Source organism: Gekko japonicus, unplaced genomic scaffold, assembly GCF_001447785.1.
Source record: "Gekko japonicus isolate JY-2015 unplaced genomic scaffold, Gekko_japonicus_V1.1 scaffold190, whole genome shotgun sequence".
In the NCBI taxonomy this organism is placed as follows: domain Eukaryota; kingdom Metazoa; phylum Chordata; class Lepidosauria; order Squamata; family Gekkonidae; genus Gekko; species Gekko japonicus.
In genome coordinates, this window is record NW_015160841.1 from 1,504,708 (window position 1) to 1,528,307 (window position 23,600).

At 43.3% G+C, this 23,600-nt stretch overlaps 1 protein-coding gene across 2 annotated transcripts in view; it reads right to left on the bottom strand.

Moving 5' to 3' along the window:
• The window catches only part of SEPT7 (septin 7), a 53,525-nt gene that overhangs the window by 25,994 nt on the left and 3,931 nt on the right, over window positions 1-23,600 (bottom strand). For both annotated transcript variants that reach the window (XM_015419255.1, XM_015419246.1), the window contains exons 2-4: window positions 7,584-7,690; window positions 2,810-2,910; window positions 1,534-1,668 (exon numbers count right to left, since the gene is read on the bottom strand). In XM_015419255.1, the coding sequence (XP_015274741.1) occupies window positions 1,534-1,668; window positions 2,810-2,910; window positions 7,584-7,690 (343 nt within the window). The remainder of the gene's footprint in view (window positions 1-1,533; window positions 1,669-2,809; window positions 2,911-7,583; window positions 7,691-23,600) is intronic.

Genomic DNA, 23,600 nt, shown 5'->3' on the forward strand with positions numbered 1-23,600 from the left:
CTACAACACCATAACAAAATTCAGAACTGAGAAACAGTAAGTCTTATTAACAAATAGGTGACTAGTTGCAAGACAAATCTAGATCTGGCAGAGAAATGAAAGCACTGTGACCTAGGTATATGTTCACAAATGGAGGCCAGCTCTCTGTCCCCCTCTAGAGTATTTAAGCTTTCCCCTCTAGTGTATTTAAGGAATAGAAACTATTATACCTGCTTACAAATGTTACAATTAAGACTATCAAAACTTATGAATGCGTGATACTAGCAATACTGAGATTCAAACATGGAAATCTGGACCCAAAATGAATGAAATAGGTCCCATCTACTTGTACTCATGTACCTGTCAGCTGATGCAACAGATTGTACTCCCCTCCCCCACTCATTCTGCTAGGCTAGTGCTTATCTTGCAGCTGGCCTTGGAGCTAGAGGCACTTCTTCCCTTGCCATGGGTTAGGGTGTTAAGCAACGGATTGTACCCCCCTCCCTCACTCATTCTGCTAGACTAGTGCTTATCTTTTCACTGAGGTGGGAACCTAACGGTTGTGTATTAGCCCATGGTTAATTGTGCTTGCTCATTGGCTTGGGGGTGTCAGGGTTCTCCTTCGAAGGGGGTATTTCCCTGGGACCCTGTGCCTCCCTCATCATTCCTGACACGAGAGTTTATGGTGTTTCAAGTACTTTCTCTCTCAATAAACTGGTATTTCCGAAGACCCTGCGTTGAGTGTGATTGACTGGGATTGATTGACCTGACAATACCATACAAAACAACTATTTTGGCAAAAAGTTTAGCAACCATACTAAACAACTATTTTGGCAAAAAGTTTAGCAACCCTCAAAAGTATGTTTTGCTTGACCTACAATATGTAAATATGAAAAACAGCAGGTACCCTTAAATAAAGGTGCATACGTGTGTGAGGGAGCAGAAGTAGTCAGGAGGACATCTAATAGTTTAGGCGGTGAACCCCTAACAGAACTGGCATCTATATTTTGTCCACACAGCAAACGTCAACAATAGATCTCCCCCGCCCCTTCAATACACACTTCACACAGACTAATCTTAATACAGGGCTAGATGGGACAACATTTTCTCTCCAGGTTTCATTCTTCAGTATATTCAAGGTCTAGAATCAAACATAATTTTAAGTCAGAAGCGAGCCCAAAGGGCAGGAAGAAGAAACCGTAAACCAATGACCTGTGCGCACTGTGAAATTCAATCACTGGCATTAATAATGAACCGAAGCGCCTACGCTGCGTTCTTGACTTTAATGAAAGGAGAATTAATCTCTTGGAATAACTGATCTGAGGTGTTCTAGAGGTCATGAAAACCTATGGTAACCCTATCAAGAACATCAAGAAAATGGCGATTCTCAAATTTAGTGCACGGCACTAAACTCTAAAATGAGAAATTGTGTTATTTAAGAAATCAGGCCCAGTTTGCAACCTTGATGCAGAAACAAATTGGAATTAGCTGGTTATGAATGTTTGCGTTAATGGCTAGAGGTGGATGGGGAAAAAAGTTATGTTTGCTACTGACCCATGTCCTGAAGGAGCAATGAAGTATAAGCAACACTGCACTCTGTTGTCTGGCATCTGTCGTCTGTTCACACGGGATTCTGCATTGAGATAGTCTTCAAACTTACTGTCAATGTAGTCAATAACAGGCTGCCAGCTAGAATATGTGTAAATATGCTTTTAAAGACCAGTATATTGATATTTAGCATCGACTCCATCAAAGTTATTCTGCACAGTGTCAAACAGTCTGCATACAAACACTGCTGATATATTGTTCACAAGCAAGATGAGCAGGGTTATTTTATTTATTTATTCTGGGATTTTTACCCCGCCCTACCCCACAAGTGGGGGTAGTAGGACTAATTTAATTTTCACTTTTAACTTGAGTATTTTTTATATTTCATGCACACTTTTAAAAAAACTGTAGATAGCTAAATTAAAACTGCATTCAACTGGTTCAAGCAAGCTAGGAGTAAATGTAGCAAGTTGGTACAATGCGCAAGCTGCCAAAGATGCCGTTATGCATTGCACATTCCAGAGGCTTCTACCCTGCTTCTGTCACCTTTACCACAAGCAAAAATGTACCCCTCTCATGACTATAGCTGGTACTGTTATGATTTCCAGCCAGAGGAATGAACAGCATTGCGTAAGACTGCTCTTCTCCCGCCCCAGATTAAAAGAGGCACTGGCCCTTTAAAGCCTGAAGGGAGAGGAGGGGCTGGGCTGTATTCCTCTGGCTAGAAATACAAGCATAGCGGCTGAAATATTAAGTAATGACTATGCCATGTAGGGGCCATGGTAGCAAGGAGAAAAGCAGTGGTGCATGTGGAAGAAAGATGGACAGGAGGAGGAGGAGGGACAATTCAGAGATATGACCTTCTCTGAAAAATTTAAGATGATTAACTGGCTGATAGTAAAACTTACAATCACAACAAACAGCTAATATACAATCATAAGGGAGACTGCTTTCACTAAATGTCGCTTTAAGACAACTGAGTACTGTAATCGTATTAAAATAAACATTTTAAACACAGTAGCCAGAGAAAACACGCTGCACAGGATGTTAGGAGCTCTGTGGTGTTCCCAAAGTGGATATAATTAGAGTCATCTCCTTGGCAGCCAGACAACATTAATTTCAAAGCTAGTCAAAGAGAAACTAAATTTTAATAGTTTTAAGTGAAATGTTTGGTCAATAAAATAGCGTGACAAAAACAAACAGTGCAGAAGCCAGCCTCACTTCAAAAGAAATCTGAACATGCCCCATTATTTTAGTGGCCACAATACTAGAAATTACTTACCAATTGCTATTATCCACCGCATCACCAAATCCTGGTGTGTCAACTATTGTTAGTAGCAGCTGAACACCCCCTTCTTTAATTAGAACCTTTGACTGCTCAACCTGAAAAATTCAAGGAGATAAGATATTTCTCATGCTTGAATATGAAGAAGCATTTCTTTACTTAAAGAACAGAAGCAATATGGCACCACACCCTGAAACGGAAGAATTTCAGGGCTTTATTTTTCCAGTGGTACTGAATGTGTTTGCATCTAGTGGGGTGCATTTTCCTTTTATCCCAATATACCATCGAGCAAAACCATCCTCCAATGTAAGTGAAGAGCTACTTTAACTAGAGGAAGGCTCCTAGGGAAATAGCTGGATCCCCCCCCCCCCAATGTTCTTAAAACAGTCTATCCAATGTTCTCTTTCTACTTACTTCTGCAAGTTATCACAAGAAGCAAAGACCTGAGCAGGAAAGGACTACCTCAGCACCAGATGCGTGGAAATCCTGCTCACCACCCAATCATGAGCTTCCAAAATTTCCTGAGCCATTCACTACTTGCAGTGTTTCATATTTATCTTCGCTGCTATACAAGTCGGAAACTTTGTTTTTTCAGGGAAAGAAACAGCTTTATGTTTTGTGTGATTTTAATGGTATGGCAGCCCCAGCAATAAGGAGAGCAAACATGAATCTCTGCCTTGAGCATTCTTCATAAAGGTGGGAAACAAACGATGTAAATGACTAAGAATTGGTGTGGTTAGAATTGCATGTTTATTCAGGAGCACAGAAAATCCCACAAAAACACGGCACTGGGTGCAGAATTCAGCTTTTATGGCAGCTCCAGTATTCACTAATGTATGCTTGAATGTGTGGGCAATACCTGCTGAAAGAAACCAGAGGGGTAGCTGAACAAGATTTCCAGGGGTGTGGCTTGCACAGCTCTTGGCTAAGACCTGCACAACCAGAATCATGCAATTCTGCTTAACTTGCATCGTTCATACAGGTTCATTCAGACTGTCTTGCTGCGGAATTTCATGTTTGTGTTTTACGAAGTATGGGGTTAAGTGCATGTCTTCCTTTTTAATGCTCTGAGTAGTAAAACTGAAACAGCCCTGAAAGCTTTGTAAACAGCAGCTGTCAGTTTAATATCAGAGACAGGCTTAACATTTAGACAGAAACGTAACAGTTTCACTGGATACCTCTTACTGTAAACCAAAACGGAAGTTGTCTTATTTTCAAATCTATCAGACTAAATTTATACCATACAGCCCTCCTTAGAGTCTGCTTCTCCTTCATTCTCACAGGAAACCAAACAAACAAAATGTCCTTAACTTGTACAGAAAAAGAAGAATCAAGCTTAAGGTGTTCGGGGGGGAAATTAAATAAAGGTTCTCTCACAGAGGACAAGACAGCAATTTGATGTATGTTCCAGAATGGGCATGTATGCATGTAGCAGGGCTTTGTTAACTTTTTTCTGGCGTGTACACTAGTTGACATAAGCACATTTATCTCTTGGCATCCAGGGCAATACTACTGCACAGCTAATCCATTCTAAATCAATGGGCTTACACCAAAATAAATCTGCACAGGATTCCTATGTAAAATAGCATCTTCTAACACAATGCAAGGTTATTATTTGGGTCTACCAAACTGTTCAGGAACATCAACATGAGCGATTCCACTGATTTCAGTATGCTACATATACAACTTGAATGATCTGGGAACATAACCACATCTTCATCTCACTTGCCCACGAGCAGTTTCTCAAAATCATTCCCACCAACATTCAACATGCTTCCTAGACTATTACTCAAAAGCAAGACAGTTCAAAATCATTCCCACCATATCCCTTGAACATTCAACATGTTTCCTAGACTATTACTCAAAAGCAAGACAGCCAAATCAAAGTTCCACATAAATATTATGATCTGGCCTTCCTAGTTGCTAGACAGAAAACAGGATGAGTAAATTTTCTGCCAACTGTACTGTGTTCCCTCTATTCCCAGGCTAACTTCGATATTACAGATTATGCCAACTTTCCTACTCATCCTGGAAAGGTATTTCTCAATTTTATGATCAAGTCCATTCCTCCTAGCACTCAATTCATTCCCTTGACCATTCTGAAGGTCCTTACAAATGATTAAATCATAAAGAAGGGAGTCAAGCTAATTTTCAGACAAATGCAAAAAGGTTATTTTCTACACAGAAAGGAAGCAAGAAGCTATACCAATTAGTCAACATTAACAACCAAGGGTCCTTTCCAAGTTCAGTTTTAAGGACCAATTAATGCATTACAGTATGCAACAATCCAACATCACACAAAGTAGCCTTAAGCGCGATGAGTTGGATCCAGCCAGCTTTTCCACTCAGCACCACCCAATTCCCCTCCATATTACAGGTCTCAGCCCATGCAGCTTTTTTACATGCAGATCCCTTTGATTCTCAGGGCAGACTTCTTGAGTAGTCTGAGAGGCCGCCTCCTTCCATTCTCAAAAGCAGAGAAGCTGGTTGGATCCAGCTCACTGGCATCACTGCCTTAAGCACACTTCTGATGGGCCATATGGTGGCCTGAATATCCATCCAGGTTTCAAAGTATGTGAAGGGCAAATAGCGATGACATGCACATTTCCCCAGACAGAGATAAAGCTAGCTTTAAAAACTGCAGCCTTCCTTAGACGGAGCAATCTGAAGCATTCCTTTGTACCACCAGTACTTTTAAGTGTCAGAAATAATAATGTTCTCCTTGTCCTTCTAACATGCTCAGTGATTAGCTTAGTGCAATGCCCAGTACAAAGTTCAAACTAGAGATCACCAAGAACATTCCTGCAACTGCTGTTCTGTTTGGGGTGTTTTTCTTTATTAACTTTAAAGAATCTGTGTATCCATACATGGTCAAATTCTCAGAAAGCAGCACCATCTGGAAGAGATCCAGAAAACAACTATAAACCAGTGTCAATCTCTGTTAAGAATCCAAATGAATCCCATCTAGTTTTAGATGTACTCCTAAGGGATTCAAGGAAAATAACTTTGCTCCAATCGTGGAATTTAAAACTTTCCTTAACAAATCTATTCCAAATGGTTATTTTCTCATGCACTGCTGTTAGAGAGGTCATACAGTATTATGCCATATTCTAGGAAATCAGAGTTTCCTTGCCTGTTCACTCATTTCCTAATGCACAGCACATTCTCTGGTGATCCATTAAAAGAATTCAAATGGCTATTTCAAAAGACACGGGTTTACACTGAGGATGCTGCTGAATTCCCTTCTATGAAAGCAATTCCACACAAAACTCAAGAATTCAAATCACCTTAAAACCCATAAGAACGCAAACCCAATGAAGTTATAAAGATGTCTGCATGTGACCTGCCTCAACTTGAAATAATGCTTTAAAAGTACTTTCAAATTCAAGTTCTTGAAGTGTTTTGTATTCCAAGACCTCCACCTAATTCCCAGGATATTAAAGGGCAGCCAAACTAAGAGTGGAAAAACAACATGCAGTTTGCAATCCTTTTAAAATATCTTCTTTACCAAACGCAGCTGCTGCAATTTCAAAGGCGAGACCCACATAAGGGAAGATGGGATTTTTGACCTCTCCCCACTCCATTTTCCAGCCAAAAGCTGCCACTCCCAAGCTGCCTTTATCCCTGTTGGAGGAACCCTTAAAAGCATCTATATTATTTGTGGTTTCCAGAGATCAACTGACTCTGCTTCAAAACTCATCATGAAGGTCTGGCAAGAATTTTATTTTAAAATATTTTATTTTGAACTAACTGAAATAGAGCCGGTTTTCAACAAACCCAGCTAAAGCTGTGAAGTTCATATTTTTCTTGTTGCTATCTTCTTGCCCATCACTGAACTGAATGATTTTAGCAAGGAAGAGGGATACAAGCTAAACAGGAAAGTGAAATAGAACTGTCAGATGGTCCAAGGTAAATAGAGAAGGAAAAATGTTCTCTCTTCCAGTTACAGCAATCTACCTCTTCAGGAGAATGCAAAGGTATCAAATACCAGTATCATGTAGTAATCCACTGCATTTTAAAATAATGAGCAAAACTGCATCAGTAGCAACACTGTGATTGTGTTTCCAGTGTGGCAACACACACTAGAAACTGAAGCACAATATTGCCGCTAAGTGTAAAAGATATTCCTCGGGTATCAGTTATCATTGCTCTACCGTCTTCCCAGATGTAAAATTACTACTACAGATAAACTGTCTGGATTATGGCAACCATTCTGCTCTCCATCTATGGCTTTGAACCAATCGATACTATGAAACGCACAAAACATTTTGCAGGAATTCATTCAACAGTCCTTATTTTGCAACTATCTGCACATCAGACTAAGCACTGCCAAAGCATCACTGCAAAACATCACACAGAGGACTCATGCCTGTCTGTCTGTCTGTCTGTCTGTCTGTCTGTCTGTCTGTCTCTCTCTCAAAAGGTTCCATTCTAGGTGCCTGCTGCTGGATCACACAGCCATAAGTAGTAGCATCACTGAAATTCCACTTACCAGACTGAAATGGCTTGGAAAAGAAAAATGATGACAAGCTCTGTCTAACCAGAGAGTTATTTTAAAAGCCACAGGTTCCCACCATGAGATGGAGCAGCCAAGTAATCAAGAACCACAGATTACTCAACAGCACATTCACTTTTCATCTGTAACAGGCATTTCCATGACAGCAGCAGATGCCTACGACTGCATATGAGAATCAGACAGGATGCTAATTTTGTGATGGCACTTCCCAATTTGGAGATCAGCATAATCCAAATGACATTTTCCCATGCATACCTGTACGGTCTTTTTAATTCTATGTGAAGGTCCTGGATACTCTGGAGAATACAAGTCTGTCAGGAATAACGAGTTGATTAGTGTTGATTTCCCCAATCCAGACTCACCTATGAAAGAAGGACAAAGTAAATGTATGTTACTAGAGTTGAAAAGATTCATAAAGGTTTACTGACTTACAATATATACTGGGGCCAATATTGTAAACAGAGTGTTACATGCTTTACATGAGTACAAAACACAACGTAAAATGAGACTACTTCCTACTCTCCAGTCTCAGAATCACCATAATGGACCACAAGTTGCGTCTTCACGAGTAATCACAGGCAGACTGGTCTGGTTCACACTGCGACATCATGCACATTTTACAACTTATTGCATGAAATAACTTATCTTGGTCCCCAAATTAACATTGAAGGTCTTATACATGGAAGGAGGAATACACAAGCCTAAGGATAATTTTGAAAACCGCTGCTATGTAAAACCTTATTTATTTATTTATAACCTGTCCTCCCCACAAGCGGGCTCAGGGCGGCTCACATTGTCTGACACAATGTGCCAAGATTCATATACAGTTAAAACATTTAAAACTTAACATTGAACACTGTTAAAACATTTAAACAATCGGCAATTGCTGAATAAAGTGCACTCAGTAATTAGCAACCAAGATGGCGTGATGATGTGTCATGCAGGCTCAGGTGATTATATTCTCCTAGGTGGTTTGGCTCGATTTCACTGCAGCCAGCCTCCCCCACAGATATTAATAGTGGTCGTTGATGGTAATGTGATGGTAATGTGGGCGGCTCCTAGTTGAAGGCCTGGTGGAAGAGCTCCGACTTGCAGGCCCTGCGGAACTGCACAAGATCTCGCAGGGCCCTGATCTCCTCTGGGAGCTCATTCCACCAGTAAGGAGCTGCCACTGAGAAGGCCCTGGCTCTAGTAGCCGCAAGCCTGGCCTCCCTGGGGCCTGGAATAACCAACCGATGTTGCACCCCAGACCGTAGTGCTGTCTGGGGTATATACGGGGAAAGGCGGTCCCTCAGGTATGTTGGACCCTGGCCATATAGGGCTTTAAAGTTAAGTACCAGCACTTTGAAGCGAATCCGGTATGCTATTGGCAGCCAGTGCAGCACCTTCAGCACAGGCCAGATGTGCTCCCATCTAGGGAGACACATCAGTAGCCTGGCCGCGGCATTCTCTTATGTTGGGGTTACAATATTAAACCTCAGAAGCAGGGATCTGTAAGAGTCTTGTGGGAGGGGTGCCCCATTCCCTCACCAGCTTGTTTGGCCAGCCACTTGCCTACCAACTAGTCAGCCCACACACTTGTAGTGCCACCATCTCTGCCTGACTTAGGTGACAGTGGCTCACACTTCCTGGTCCACTGCACTGCCACCACCTAGCTCACATGGAGCAGATGGCAACTGCTTGCTTGCCATGTTAGTGGCAGAGCTTTCACCCCTCCTTGTACAGGTGTCAATTTCCAACTGCCATGCCATCCAGTAGCAGTGGGACACAAGCTAATGATGGAATGTTTTGACAGCTAACTGCAGTATGCCAATCTCCAACTGAAGGACATGCTTAAAGCATCAGAATACAAAGACCTTGGCAAAAAAACAATTGCCCCATAAACTCCAACTTGATCAAGTAAGGGTCTGAATGTGAGAGGGAAAAGGTAATCTTATTATGCTAGATCTCAATATAGCAAAATGAATCAACAAGGTTTTTCTAATTATGTTTGCATGAAACAACTTATTCTAAAAGGAGATGTTTGGGTTTGGGTGCAGAAAGGCAGCATAGCTCACATTCTTCTTGACCAATTGTTTGCAACAGAACAGTAAATTGCCTGACAGATTTTAGTGCGAATTGCCAGAAGACTACTGCTCACTGCTCAACAAATTTACACAGTGTAAAGGGACTTATTTATAAATGGTTTCTTAGTTCTGTTTGCCATAAAATCCTTATTATTCCTATACATAAATCTGAAATCAATGCTACTGTTATAGACAACATAAACTAGTACAAGCCACCATAACACTGAGATCACTTTATTCAACAGCATATGAATCCGTTGTTGCTTTTGTAAGCCACCTCGCTGTGCAAATGAAGTGCAAATTCAACTGCTTCATTCTAGGGCTTGGATCCATTGGAGCATGATATTCTTGCTCTCCCCCCTCCCCGAAACAGCCCCAAATGCCACTCAGAATGATACCAAAACAGAGAATGAGAGAAGACAAGATAGTGTGGGCACCTAAGGCTGCTTACAACCCCAGTCTGATCTGTAGATTTTGGTCTTGTTCATTCCTCCACTGATCTGAATCTACACTGAAGACAGTATCCAACAGGCAAAAAAAATTTCTAAATGGGAGCTATTGTAGGGCTCAGTTACATTTCTTGCGCATGTCGTCTAATCTTTACACCGCAGAGACGACGAAATTTCAGTCTGATAGTAACAAGCTCATTCACATACATCTAGCCAGAGAAGGCAGCCAGCAGGGTCTGGATTACAAATGCCCCAGAGAAGCAGCAGTCCTGGCTGACAGGAAGGAGGTAGTCATTAGGCTGCTCCGAAGAGGCCCCCCCCAACTAGACCCAAAGGATTAGCCAAACTACTGGCTGGTTGCAAATATCCCCTTTTCTTGGGTAAGATACTGGAGTGGGTAGTGGAGAGACAACAACAACAGATGGTTACAGAGGAAGCTGCTTACCCAAACGTGTTTCAGTGCAGCCCTGCTAGGCCCGCGTTTGGTACTGAAACTGCCTTGGTCATTCTGAAAAGCCACCCTTGTCAGAGAGGAAGGGGGGGGGAGTGCTATCTTGTTGATACTTCTGAGGCTGTCGGCCCGCAGCATTCTTCGGGACAATCTATCTGGAGTAGGAATTGGAGGGGGGGGGGATGATACTGCACTCCAGTGGTTCTGATTCTGTCTACAAATTCCAAAAGTGGCGCTAGGAAGTCATAGCTCTGTTGCCTGAAATTACACTATGGGGGCTCCATGGAGTTTTGTTTTTTTAAACCCATTATGCTATCTAGTATATTTATTTGCTGTATTTACAATCCACATTTCTCACCTAGTTTCAAATTAGAGTACACAATGTAAACTGAGAACAGTCCATATAAAGAGACATCTAATAAGCACAGTGTGGATCAATACAATCAATGAGGAAAAACTGAATGAGCAATGTACATGGATTTATACCCTGCCCTTCCCTCAGAGTCTCAGAGTGGCTTACAAACTCCTTTCCCTTCCCCTCCCCACAACAGACACCCTGTGAGGGAGGCAGGGCTGAGAGAGCTCTGAAGAAACTGCCATTTCAAGGACAGCTCTGACAGAACTATGGCTTGCCCAAGGTCATCCAGCAGCTGCGAGTGGAGGAGTGGGGAATCAAACCCAGTTCTCCCAGATTAGAGTCCATGCACTTAATCACTACACCAAACTGGCTCCAGGAGCCAGATTACCAAAATCTGAAGGAGCACAGCATTTTAAACATGATACAGAATGTGGAGATAATGAAGAAAAATCATCTTACATCAGTAGAAAACAATGAAATGACACCAGAATAGTATGTGCAGCTACCTGATAATACATCCTATACGTAGTGGTATAATCCACAGTCTCTAATCTTTCCCTTTCTAAAGCACCTTCCTGAACTAGTCTGCTATAGAACACCCTTTATTAATTTTATAGAAAAACTCTCCTGCTCTGTTTTACGGGATTGTGGGAGTCTTCCTGACCTCCTCAGGCAGGCCTTTCCACGGGGGGAGGGGGGGACAACAGAGAAAGCACATGCACAGGTGGTTGTTGCCCATTGGCAGGGTGTCATCTGCAGAAGGCTGTGAGTTGTTTTGGTGGAAAATAGAAGAGGTCATCCTGCAGATATGGGGGTCCAAGGCTATGGAGGGCTTTATACATGACATATTGAACCTGGAAGCTAATGGGCAGCCAACAGTGTGAGTGCAGGATGGGTATAATGTGCATGCCCTGTCTAGCTCCTGACACTAACTGAGTTGGGGGATTCTGTACTAAATGGACTCCCCTGGTTGACTTCAAGGGCAGACCCATGTAGAGTGCATTGCAATAGTCTAGCCTTGATGTTACCGTGGCACGGATCCAGGTGGCTAGATTGGCCAAGGCAAAATAGGGGGCCATGTTCCAGGTTTAAACTTGGAAGGAAACACTTTCTGCAGTTACATTAACTTGCTTCTCCAGCAGTAATGCTGGATCCATTATAACCCTTATGTTCTTAACTGAGTCATCAAGGGTCAGCTGAACTCTAGCAAAGGTGGGAAGTACAATGTCCTGCAAGGCCCCTAATCCTTCCCAGTCGGCATGACCTACATCTTTATCAGGATCCAGTTTCAGTTTGTTCTCTTAGCTATTTAACCACAGCCATTAGGCAAGTGGTCTGAGGCCTCTATCACATCACCAGGAGATTTTTTTTTGGGGGGGGGGGGAGGGGGAGAAGGAGAAAGAGAGAAAGAGAGAGAGAGAGAAAGCTGGGTGTCATTAGCATACTGATGACACGCAATTCCAAAGTTATGAGAATGATTTGTCCTAAGGGCTTTACAATAACATTGAATGGTTAACAGGATAAGACTGCTCCCTCTGGAATCCCACAGGACAAGTCCCACACTGATGACAACTGGTCTCCAGTAGCAACTCTTTGAAACTGGTCCATAAGAAATGATTTAAACTAGTTCAAAGCACACCCCCTGAAAGCTATTTCAGTCTCCAAATGTATTTTTTTTTTAAAAAAGAAAGCATGATCCAATGTATTGAAGACTGCCGATAAATCCAGTAGGGGGCAATGAAGAGGCATGGGCATTTGTCCACATTCAGGTGGAGGCCATCAACTAAGGTTACCAGTGCCATCTCCATCTCATAGCCCAGTTTCAGAGCAGATGAGTTATCCAAGAAGATCTGGAGTTGGTCTGCCACTGCTCTCTCAATCACTTTGTCCAGAAAGGGCAAATTAGAGACAGGGTGATAACTGGCCACATTGTGTTTCTGTAGTGATGGTTTTTATAAAGTAGTGGTTGGATAATCACCTCTAAGTTGCTAAGGGAAGACACTCTGAGTTTGATGGGATACATGGCCGTGATGAAGCCAGGTAAGGATTTGGGAGAGATATTGTGCTGAACAGGTATCAGGAGGAAGTAATGGACTGGATAAAAATTAATGGACACTCAGTTTAGATAATACTGAGGTGCATCTTGGTGAAAAGTTGTCCAGTTTTGGAGATAAATGGTAGGCTGTCCTAGACAGGGTGGCACTACCCTTGAATGGCTAGGTTTACAGCAGGGAATGCTTTCAGATCCAAACTTAAGAGATAAAGCTCTAATCAATTGTTTATTGATGTTCCCACAGTTGTGTCCATCATTTTTGGAAAGAAGTGGCTTTGCCATGATTTTTCATGCTCTGATCTTGTCAAAGTTAGAGTCCACTACTAAGCCAAAGATGGGCTACTTTAAAAGACCTCTTGGAAACTTAACCTCATCCAAAATGCTGCAGCAGGGTGCTGACTAGGTATGTGCACACACGCACACACACACACAAACAAAATCCGTATTTTTTGGGTTTGTGTATACCAAGCCTGAAAAATCTTGGTATACACTGATATTCCCAAATCCCTTGAAGCGGAGGGGACTGAATAATATCGGCTTTTATTCAGGCTGGGCTACTTTGGTAGCTGGATACAGATCTCTTCAGAAAGGGAAGTGGTGCTATGTTCGCCCATGCACTTTGGCTATTCATACTTTAATCAATACCAGTTACCATACTATTTCTATAGTATTATGGTACTTTACATGGACTATTTATAGGCCAAGAAAGGGGATCTAGAGCAGGGGTGTCAAACATGTGGCTCGGGGCCCCAAAACCAGCCCCAGGGCTCTTATTCGGCCCATGAGCAACTGATGCAAGAGAGAGAAGGCAGAAGGCTGGGGGGGGGGGGCAAAGTGAGTGCACACAGTGAGTGGTGTGAGGCTGAAGCTGTCCAGAAATAGCAAGGAAATGGCTAGGGTACAGGACTATGAGGCTCAGGTAAAACAGTGTGGGGGGAATGGCAGCAAAGGCAGAGAAAGAGGAGGCATGGTGCTTGTTTCCTTCTTGCCTCCTCTGACCACAGCTCAGCGAGGATTGGTGAAGCCACTTACATGGGGGGTGGAGCCAAATGGCTTTGTGTTTTTCCAAATAGAGGCCGTGGGGGGAGGGCTGACAAGAGCCAGCACATGAAGCGTGGTTTGCCAACAAAGAGACGGGGCAAGTGGTGGAGAGAGGAGGACGACTGGGGGAGAGAGGAGGAGGAGGAGGGCTGGTGCATGGATTGGGAGGCAACTGGGCTGTGTTATATGTGCCACTCTGGGGGGAAAGATGTCCCGGCCTCAGAAGCGAGTGGAGGTGCGAAGGGGAAAAGGGCTATATATAAAAGTAACTAATTTGTATGGAAATGTAAGATAGCCCCTCTTTTATGATATCCCTTGGGGAAAAACCTAGTCTTGCATATGATTAAATACATTTTTTGGTGGTTTTGTAGGTTCCCCAGGAAATCAGTTTCTTTCACTGCTAGGAATCAATTGCTTTTGTTTGTATTTTGACTTAAAAAAAATCATTAATTGGGTTTACATGTGTCCTTTATAAAGTTGATCTCTCTCGTACCTGGCATTACATTTTGTGGTACACATGGCCTGGCCCGACAAAGTGACATTTATGTCAGATCTGGCCCTTATAACAAATGAGTTCGACACCTCTGTTTAGAGTCTGTATCTGTGACAGGTCTTCGGTAGCAACTATTGAGCATTTCTTCTTTTTCTGTGTAATTTATTAAGATCTGAGAAGAAAATTTCTGGATCCTCATCTCAACAAGAAGCCTGTTCACTCTTCTATCATTTTATGACTCTGCTGGCAGACCTGGATTTTAACATAACATCAGGTGTGTAAATATATCTCTGCTGCAATTAAACATTGTTATGTTTTTAATGAATTTTGAACAACAATAACTTTTTTGTTATATTGCTGTCTTTTGATTTTAACATAACATCAGATGTGTGTAAATATATATCTGCTGCAATTAAACATTGTTATGTTTTAATGAATTTTGAATAGCAATAACTTTTTTTGTTATATTGCTGTCTTTTTCTGGTCAAACAGCCTACTGGCTTTAAGACCCAGATGGAATCTGTACAATGTAATGTAGTCACTCTAGATAGATTGGCTAGTAAAACTGTGGAACAGGAAGAAAGACAAAGAAATTCTAGAAAATCAGCTGTTTGCACTTCAGGGTTCTCTTCAGGCATCTAATCCTCACCCATAATTTTTGAGCATGACTGCCTGCTCTAAGCAAAGCCACCCAGAAAGGTGACATCCAGAGACATGCACAGAACACTTTCAGTTTTATGCCCTTCAGTCCGCATGCTGAAAGCACGCTACTGATCACTTTGGCCTCACTGCAACTGTTCTGAATAGCCCCCAGGAAAAAAAATCAATTACGGCACTGTGGAAAATGGTTCAGGGCAAAATCCAGATTGATGCAGCTGAGGGGAAACACTAAATCAGTAAGCCATTTCTGCTGCCTAGAATAACCTTCCCCAAAAAAAGTGCAAGACAAGGGATTTCTCAGAACAGATTCGGGCAATATGAGTGCCTCCCGGTTCCCTCTCTCTCTCTCTTTTTTTATGTTGAACAGGAGACTCTTGCTTGTTCCATGAAGCATCAGAGATTCTCTGATCAAATTCCAGGTCCTCCTAGTTGCACGTTTTTAAAAGCAGAAGCATGGCTACTAAAGGCAGGGGTTCTTGGGTCAGGGGACCTCCTAAATGGGTTGCAAAGTGAGGAAGGTGGAGGCGAAACAGGGTGAGCTGGGAGAGGAGATTCTGGGAAGTAAATTGGCAAATCTGGATTTGCCTCTGCATAATGGGCCAACAGCCCTGAAACACAGCCTATTGCTCAGAACTGCTATAGTGATATATTTCCTAAAATAGTTATATATTAAAATCCTGAATGCTGCAGTCCTAGACACATTTATCTATCAGTAAGTCCCACCAAATACAGTGAGCATGTCTATGCTTGCACAGTATAAAACACAATGTACCTTTTCAGGTCATATAGTGCTCATTTCAGTTTCAAATCTGTACGCTTTCATGGCTAGGGCGACCGATTCGTATATACATTTCTTTCTAAATGATAAATGAAACATTTCAGTGTAAACCAGCTGGTTTAACTTCACCTTTTCCCCCTTCGCTATTTAAAACGAATCCACCTGGTGGCGTTAGAGAAGTTTCCTCGCTTCTCAAATGTGGTTAAAAAGCTTTCAGGATGTTCCTCCCAAATCTTACACAAACAGCTGACTGGCATCACACACACTGTGCCTTACATTAGTAGCAGCAACATTAAGCGTTCCATTTGAGACAAACCTGCAAATGACAGATACAGCGCGGCCGCTCCCTCTGGCCTGGCTCAAATGGTAGTGGTTTGGGCTTCCAGTTCCTCCCCCACCACCATCAGGCTAGGGAGGGAGAATCTCACCCACCTGTCCCTCTCCACCTTCTGCCCACCCTTGCTCAGCCTAACCTACATCAGAGGGTTCACATGGAGCTATAATAAAGGACGGAGAAGCATGTATGCTCCCGGGTGGACAGACAGGCTAAAAATGCACTTATTGGTGAAATACCCATTAAAAGCTTGCCGGTCTTTAAGAAGAAAACAAAGATCATGTAAAAACAGAACACCGGTAAGGTATAATGGTTAGTGCAGATCTGAGGACACCTGGGGTTCAAATCTCCACTGAGCTGTGAAATTTTTATTTATTTATTTTTTATATTTATACCCCGCCCTCCCCAAAGGGCTCAGGGCGGCTTACAGAGGCAAGGCAGACCTCGCCATAATAAAACATAATATATATAATAGATTAAAACATAATACATCTTAAAATCCTAATTTAAAATAAGGTGCTCAGTGACTTCCATAGTCCAGAGATGACGGTTCGCCGGTCTGGAGTTCCAAGTACACGGCTTAGGGCTTCTTCCATTCAGATGTTTCAGATGTTTCCTCAGGGCCTCAACCAACCCATGGCGGTAGTGGTATAGTAGGGGCGGCAGCTCCTACTCAAAAGCCTGGCGGAAGAGCTCCGTCTTGCAGGCCCTGCGGATCTCCCCTGGGAGCTCATTCCACCAGGTAGGAGCCACCACTGAGAAAGCCCTGGTCCTAGTAGCGGCTAGCTTGATGTCCTTGGGGCCCGGGATGGCTAGCAAGTTTTGGGCCCCTGACCGTAGTGCTCTTGGGGGAACATACGGGGAAAGGCGGTCCCTCAGGTAGGTTCACTGGGCGACCTTCAACCAGTCTCTCTCTCTCTCTCCCCCTCATCAACCCACCTACTTCACAGACCTGTTGTGAGGACAACATGGGGAAAGGAAACTCTAGGAGGCCCTGATTCCATGGAGGAAAGGTGGGATTAAAAAAAATGGTCCAGATCAATGCAAAAGCTGAAACTTGCCCCCATTTCCTTTTACAGCGATCTGACACACTCCCCCCATCCTCCCCTTTGCTTTGAGAGGGTAATGGGAGAACGTCCGGGAGGTTCAGGTTGAGGGCAGGATCCCACTCACCCAACTCCCCTCTGCAGCACTGGGGGGGGGGGGGAGACTAAGCGACAATAGATATATCAATGATGACCTTTATTGCTGAAGACGACAATAGAAATTACTTCCCTAACACTTTTTAAGCAGACTGAAGCAGAATGCCTGGAACAGGGCAGATACCACAGAGAATAACAGGCATGCCTCCATCGGGTTAGAATTAGTTATGACTAACTTGTGATATTGGTTTCAATGGGGCTTAACTGGACCAGGGGCATCCTGTCAGAGTACCAAGTTTCTAGTCAGCAAATTCTCGTGCCGTATCTCCTCCACGGCCCCCTCAATTTTAATGTTACGGTAAGAAGAATCAGACATTACTGAGGAATCACACTTGAGAGTCTTTTCATATTTACCAGAATTAATCACCACCACTTGTACTAAACATTTCCCAACAGCAGAGCAAACTGGATGAAGCCAAATTCCAGCTGTAAAAGTTCTTACTCCAACCCAGTCAACCAGCAGAAGGATCTGGGAATTGCTTCCATCTGTTTCTCTTCACATTTCAAGCACCACTTACACATGAAGCTGCCTTACACTGAATCGGACCCTTGGTCCATCAAAGTCAGTATTGTCTACTCAGACCGACAGTGGCTCTCCAGGGTCTCAGGATGAGGTCTTTCACATCAACTCCTACCTGATCCCTTTTTTATAAGTGGGGATACCGGGGATTGAACCTGGGACCTTCTGCATGCCAGGCAGATGGTCTGCCAGTGAGCCAGGGCTCCTTCACTAGTCCTAAAACTTTTTCAAAGTATTCACTCTTTATCTGGAGGAACCTACAATCTTCTCACAGTAGCCCTTTTGGCTTCTGTTCACTGTATCTGTTTAGTAAAACTGATAAGACAGGCTAGCCTTCTGATAGCTCTGGAGACTTCCCAGCAGTTTCACCGCAAATTTCACAGCACACTTGCATCTGATTAACTGACTACAAGCACAAATGCCCCAAAGAAAGTTTGTGCTTCTAATCTCTTGGCGAGTGTAAACAAAGTGTTTGCTGCACAGAAGGTCTAAACTTGCTTCAGTTGTTAGATCCAAATTGTTAATGTTTTGTTTTAAGCTAGTACACTTCCTTAATTATGGAGCAAGAATAACTCCACTACAATTACATAGTTACTTTTTGAGTGAACTGTGCTTTGCAGATTCTACACAACTTTCCACAACCTCTGATTTACTAGCAAAAAAAGTTAGATTTGTGCCAGAATACCCACCAGGGGGAGAAAGTCCTTCCACATTAATAATGGTATTTCAATTCGACCTTACCAAAAAGCCACATTTATAATCAAGAGAACCAGGGCCAGGGCTTTTTCGGTGGCGGCTCCTGTCTGGTGGAACGAGCTCCCGGAGGAGATCCTAAAACCTTATGCAGTTTCGCAGGGCCTGCAAGACGGAGCTGTTCCGCCAGGCGTTCAACTAGGAGCTGCCCCGGAGGGGGAATGCCCTGTCCCCTGTAATTCCTAAAGCAGCCTGAGCCACCCGCACAATATTAGATCGGGATCGACCACTAGGACAGCATGGAAGTTTGAGTGCCATCCCAAATGTAATGCCAAACTGTTTAATAATGGTATTTGGATTATTATCGTTAGCACCTTTTAATATTGTAATTGTTATATGGTTTTATTGTTATTATACTGTTTATTGTTGTTTTTATGCTGTTGTAAGCCGCCCTGAGCCGGCCATGGCTGGGAGGGCGGGGTATAAATGTAATAAATAAATAATGCATACAGTAACTCGCCATATAGTACAAAAGTATTCTAAGTTATCAATTTATTAGTTCAGAGATAGTCACTAACACTATCTTTCAGTAGCCTGTCACATGCTGAAATTTTAAAGAACTTCTAATGTAGTAAGTTTAACAGGACATCATAACACTGAACAGCTTATTCTGTTCACGGTACTTTGCTTATACAGAATAAATTGGATCAGTTGTTCTAATAACCAGCTACACTGTTTCCTGCTTTGCATTTGGGAAAAAGTTGTTCTTAGCAAGTGCAGAAATTCAATTAGCAGCTGTGATTACTATAATGCAATGTAGTTATTATCCTATTTCAGTCTCAGGGAAGATATTTCAAAGCACGCCCACCCCATACATACATGGGCAATAAGGAAGCCATTATTGCTCAGATGGACTTAATTTGGGAATTGTACCATTACCCATGAGCCTTCGTTACACTAATGGCTTTTCTTGTACAACCGTCTTACAGATCTCTTTCTCAGGTATCGATAACTGCCCAATCTGAAACACCGTTAGAAGCAAAACAAAACAAAAGGAGCAAGATAAGCATTTATCAATCATTCTGATTTTTTTTTTAAAACTAATAATTGTTTTCTTGCAGTTTAATACTTGGGCTGTAAGGTCAAGCTCCTTCCACAGGGATCTGGAGAAATCCTGCTTCTTTTGTTTCAGCAATGCTGATCTCATTAATATTAGCTGGTCCGTAGGCCAGCTTGAGAAATGGGCCTGCCGGAGAAATCTAGTTAACCTGTTTCTGAACTGTCCTGCACTCCTGGTCAAACCATCCCTCTGAGGATGTTGTGCAGGGGGTTTGAGTTTAATACTTAAGACTGCGACTAGCTTTTTTTAATATTTTAACCAAATGAAATTTACAGTCCGCCACATATTTATTTATTTAATTCAATTTATACCCCGCCCTCCCCGCATATGCGGGCTCATAAATTGGCCCAGTAATAAAACACAGAATTGGAGTAGGGGGAAGCAGAATAGGATAGAATCAAGAATAGTTCTAAGAGAGTACCTGGTGCCCGCACACAGAGGGAAGAGGCACAAGGTGCCAGTGCCACAAGCGAACAGAAATACAGGTACATGAGCGAACATAGACTCCCAATTTGAAATGGCGTTGCCACTCACTGTCCAAGCAAAGGTGCTGGAGAACTCATTTGCCCATTCATCTTCCTGAGGGTCCAGCAAAGAACTGCCACATGGGCACACTGCCTATGGTGGCTCATCCTAGCCACTACCTCACACACGAGGCAAAGCCGCAACTGGAGGGATGACAAACTCACTAATCACTACCTTCTAAGTTGGATATGTAAAGACTGAGGGGGGAACCAACTGGAACATCCCCATGCATACCCTCCTGGTTGTGCAGTTTTATTAGTGCCACACAATCAATAAGAGCAAATGTGACCAGCGATCGCCATTTGTCTCAAATTTACAGTCACCACCACAGTGCAAAAGAAAAAAAAAATTCAGTTTTCATACCCATCCCAGAAGAGCACACCAAGCAAATGAAAAACCTAACTTCATATCCACAGTAGGGACTGGTCCTACTTGCAAGTAGTTGCCCACAAACCTGCCCCACTCCCCTATCCACACCTACCACTTTTGGTAACAATACCTGTTTAAACCAAGACAAGATGCCTATCTCAAATTGATGCTTGCGCAGCAAAAAAAACGTGGCAATCTCACTCATCACTGTGGGGTGTATAACTCAGCCTAGAGTACAGATTTCAACAAGACATTCATTGCATAGGGGGAAGTGCTGCTGGGTAGTTTTTGCAGATAAAGATTATTCATTACCACAGCATAGTTTAAGTAGTCTGCATCCTTTCCCATGACCCCCCATCCCCAGTCATCTAGACCTGGCTCTCAACAAACACCAGCTCTTTCCTTGTCCTTCCCTTCTCCTCTGTGTTTAGGTCACCTAAAAAAAAAAAAGAACAAGAGCACTTTTTGTTTTGTTGATTCTGATCCTTTAAGTATTAATGCAGACAAAGATGATGACGAGTTGGATTTATACCCCTCCCTTCACTTGGAGTCTGAGAGCAGCTTATAACCTCCTTCCCTTCCCACAAGAGACACCCTGTGAGGTAGGTGGGGCTGAGAGAGCTCTGAGAGAACTGTGACTGGCCCAAGGTCACCCACCTGGCTGCATGTGGAGGAGTGGGGAAATCAAACCCGGTTCTCCATATTAAAGTCCATCACTCTTAACCACTACACCACACTGGCTCTCACTGAATCCTTCCTCCTAGGGCAGATCACCACATCATGGCCAAAACTCTTCTGGGGAGGAAGGCATTGCCTCCTGAACCTAGGAGCAGTGGAAAACTTCTATTCTGCAGTTAGCTGGAGTCAGCTGAATATAGCCCACTGTAACTATAACCTCTGAACCAATTACAAAACACAGATTGTACCTGAGCCTGTCACTGCATGGCATGTCACAGTCTAGTGTGAATAAAGAGTTACTGAAGAGAGATCGTGCTAAGAATTTCTGGGAAATCCAGTTACAAGATAGTCTTCCCTTCCATTCAACCTTGAATGAGTTGTGCATTGATAGTCATTCCATATACTGATATGAAAGATGCTACACAGTAAATTGATTGGGTTTTTAATTAGGGATGGGCACGAACCAGCTCATGAGCCAAAATTAACCATGAACTTGGGCCAGTTCGGAGCTCGGGAACCAATGTTCAGGGAAAGTACCTTCCCTGAACATTTACCAGACTTTTGGCAGGCTTGGCTGTTCAAGGCCAGCCTTTTAAACCTAACCGCTTAGCAGTGGACTCACTCAGTAGCGGACCCACTCCGTTTTAGGTTTAAATTGCTGCGATTTAATCCTTCAGTTTTGCTCCCCTCCCTTCAAAGCAGGGGGGTGCAAAACCAAATGGTTAAATGGCTGGCAGCCATTTAACCCTTCCTGGGTGATGCCTGTTCCCTTTGTCCTGGCTACAGCAAGCCATGGCCAGGAGAAAGGGGGAAAAGGAAGTCCTTTCCTGGGCAATCCCCCTACCTTTCTCCTGGCCCTGGTGAGCCACGGCCAGGTGGAAGGGAACTCCCTTCCTGGGCGGTCCCTGTCCCCTTTCTCCCAGCTGTGGCAAGCCACAACCAGGAGAAAGAGGGAACCGAACTTGCCAGACTGGTTCAGTTCAGGTAGGGCCCATTTGGGTCAGTTCAGGGTTCGGTTTGTAGGCTACCTCGATCCCCAAACCAAACATTGCTCTTTTTAGGTTTGCGCCTATCCCTATTTTCAGCGATGCCAGCGAAGATGGAAGCTTGGTAATGTGCGTTAGACTAACGAAAGCAGATAAAAAGCAAAGACCAACTACTAAGTGGAAGACATACACTGGTGAATTACTAATCTATGCATGTATTACAGTAATCTTCAATTTGAAACTCTAAAGATGGGGTGAGTAGAAATATTCCAGCTGTCACCTGTGTTATTCAGTTTGTGCATAAATTCAGAGAAACTACTTCTGTTTATGTTCACTCTGAATGACTAGAATTCTTTGGGAAATAAGTGGTTTTCTGCCTACATGATGCAATCCCTGATCTATATACATATGGAAAGACATGAACATGGGTATGTGAATATGCTATGATTACATATTTAGGCATTCTGGCCCTGCTGGTGGACCTCCTGATGGCATCTGGGTTTTGGCTACTATGTGGCACAGAGTGTTGGACTGGATGGGCCACTGGCCTGATCCAACACAGCTTCTCTTATGTTCTTATTCCTCCCCTCAGCATTGTGCTCCATTTCAGCCCTCTGACTTAGTAGATGCCTAGTTTCAGGCTGGTCCAATGTGCGGATGGTCACATTTTCATACGATCCCTGCCCAACATCCCCCAGGAAGAGATCATCATCTTGCATTTGTAAGCCATGCTGAAGGCTGAACTTGGGTTGAAAGGTAAACTATAAATTTAACATTCTCAAGGAACCCCCTGGAACAGATCCCCACAGGTACATGGCTAATCTTATGGCATCACACTGGTCGGCAGCTGGGGGTCACAGTTCACAGAGACCTCTGGCCTTTACTGGCGAGAGGTCAAGGGGAATTCTGCTATGTCCAGCTCCACCCTATATAATAATGGCATGTTCAACAACAGAGCACGTTACAGGACTCCCCAGGCAATGCAGACACATAGCCTGGAATTGGTTTAAGTGAGGATAATCCCACCAAGGTGGGGGCAAATCCCAGGGCCCACTGGAGGGCCCCTAAAGCCAGTGTCATGCTGCAGTCATGGAACACATTTACTTTTATTCCAATGCAGCTCTGCACTGTGGCCATTAGAGCAGCACAGAAGGCAGAGCACAGTAAACAGGACTTGTTCTGACCGCTGGCTGGGCCTTTCTACAAAGTTTACTAGGAGGCTGAGGGAAACGCTTGCTTCTCAGAACCTGCTAAATCCATCAGCCAAGCCAGCATTGGAGGAAGGCAAGACCAATCAAGACAAGCTACAGTCACTGCCAGGATGCAGCCTCCTAATAAGGTTATCTCCAGTGGTCTACAGTTTCCCTTTTTCTTTAGTCTACTCAGCTCCGTAGTTTGCACAGCCAGATATTGCAAAGGAGCAGCTGAGTGTCTGGTAGCAGAATTAAAAAAACAACAACTTTTAATGTCTTTCCCTTCATTTCTCTAACTCTTTC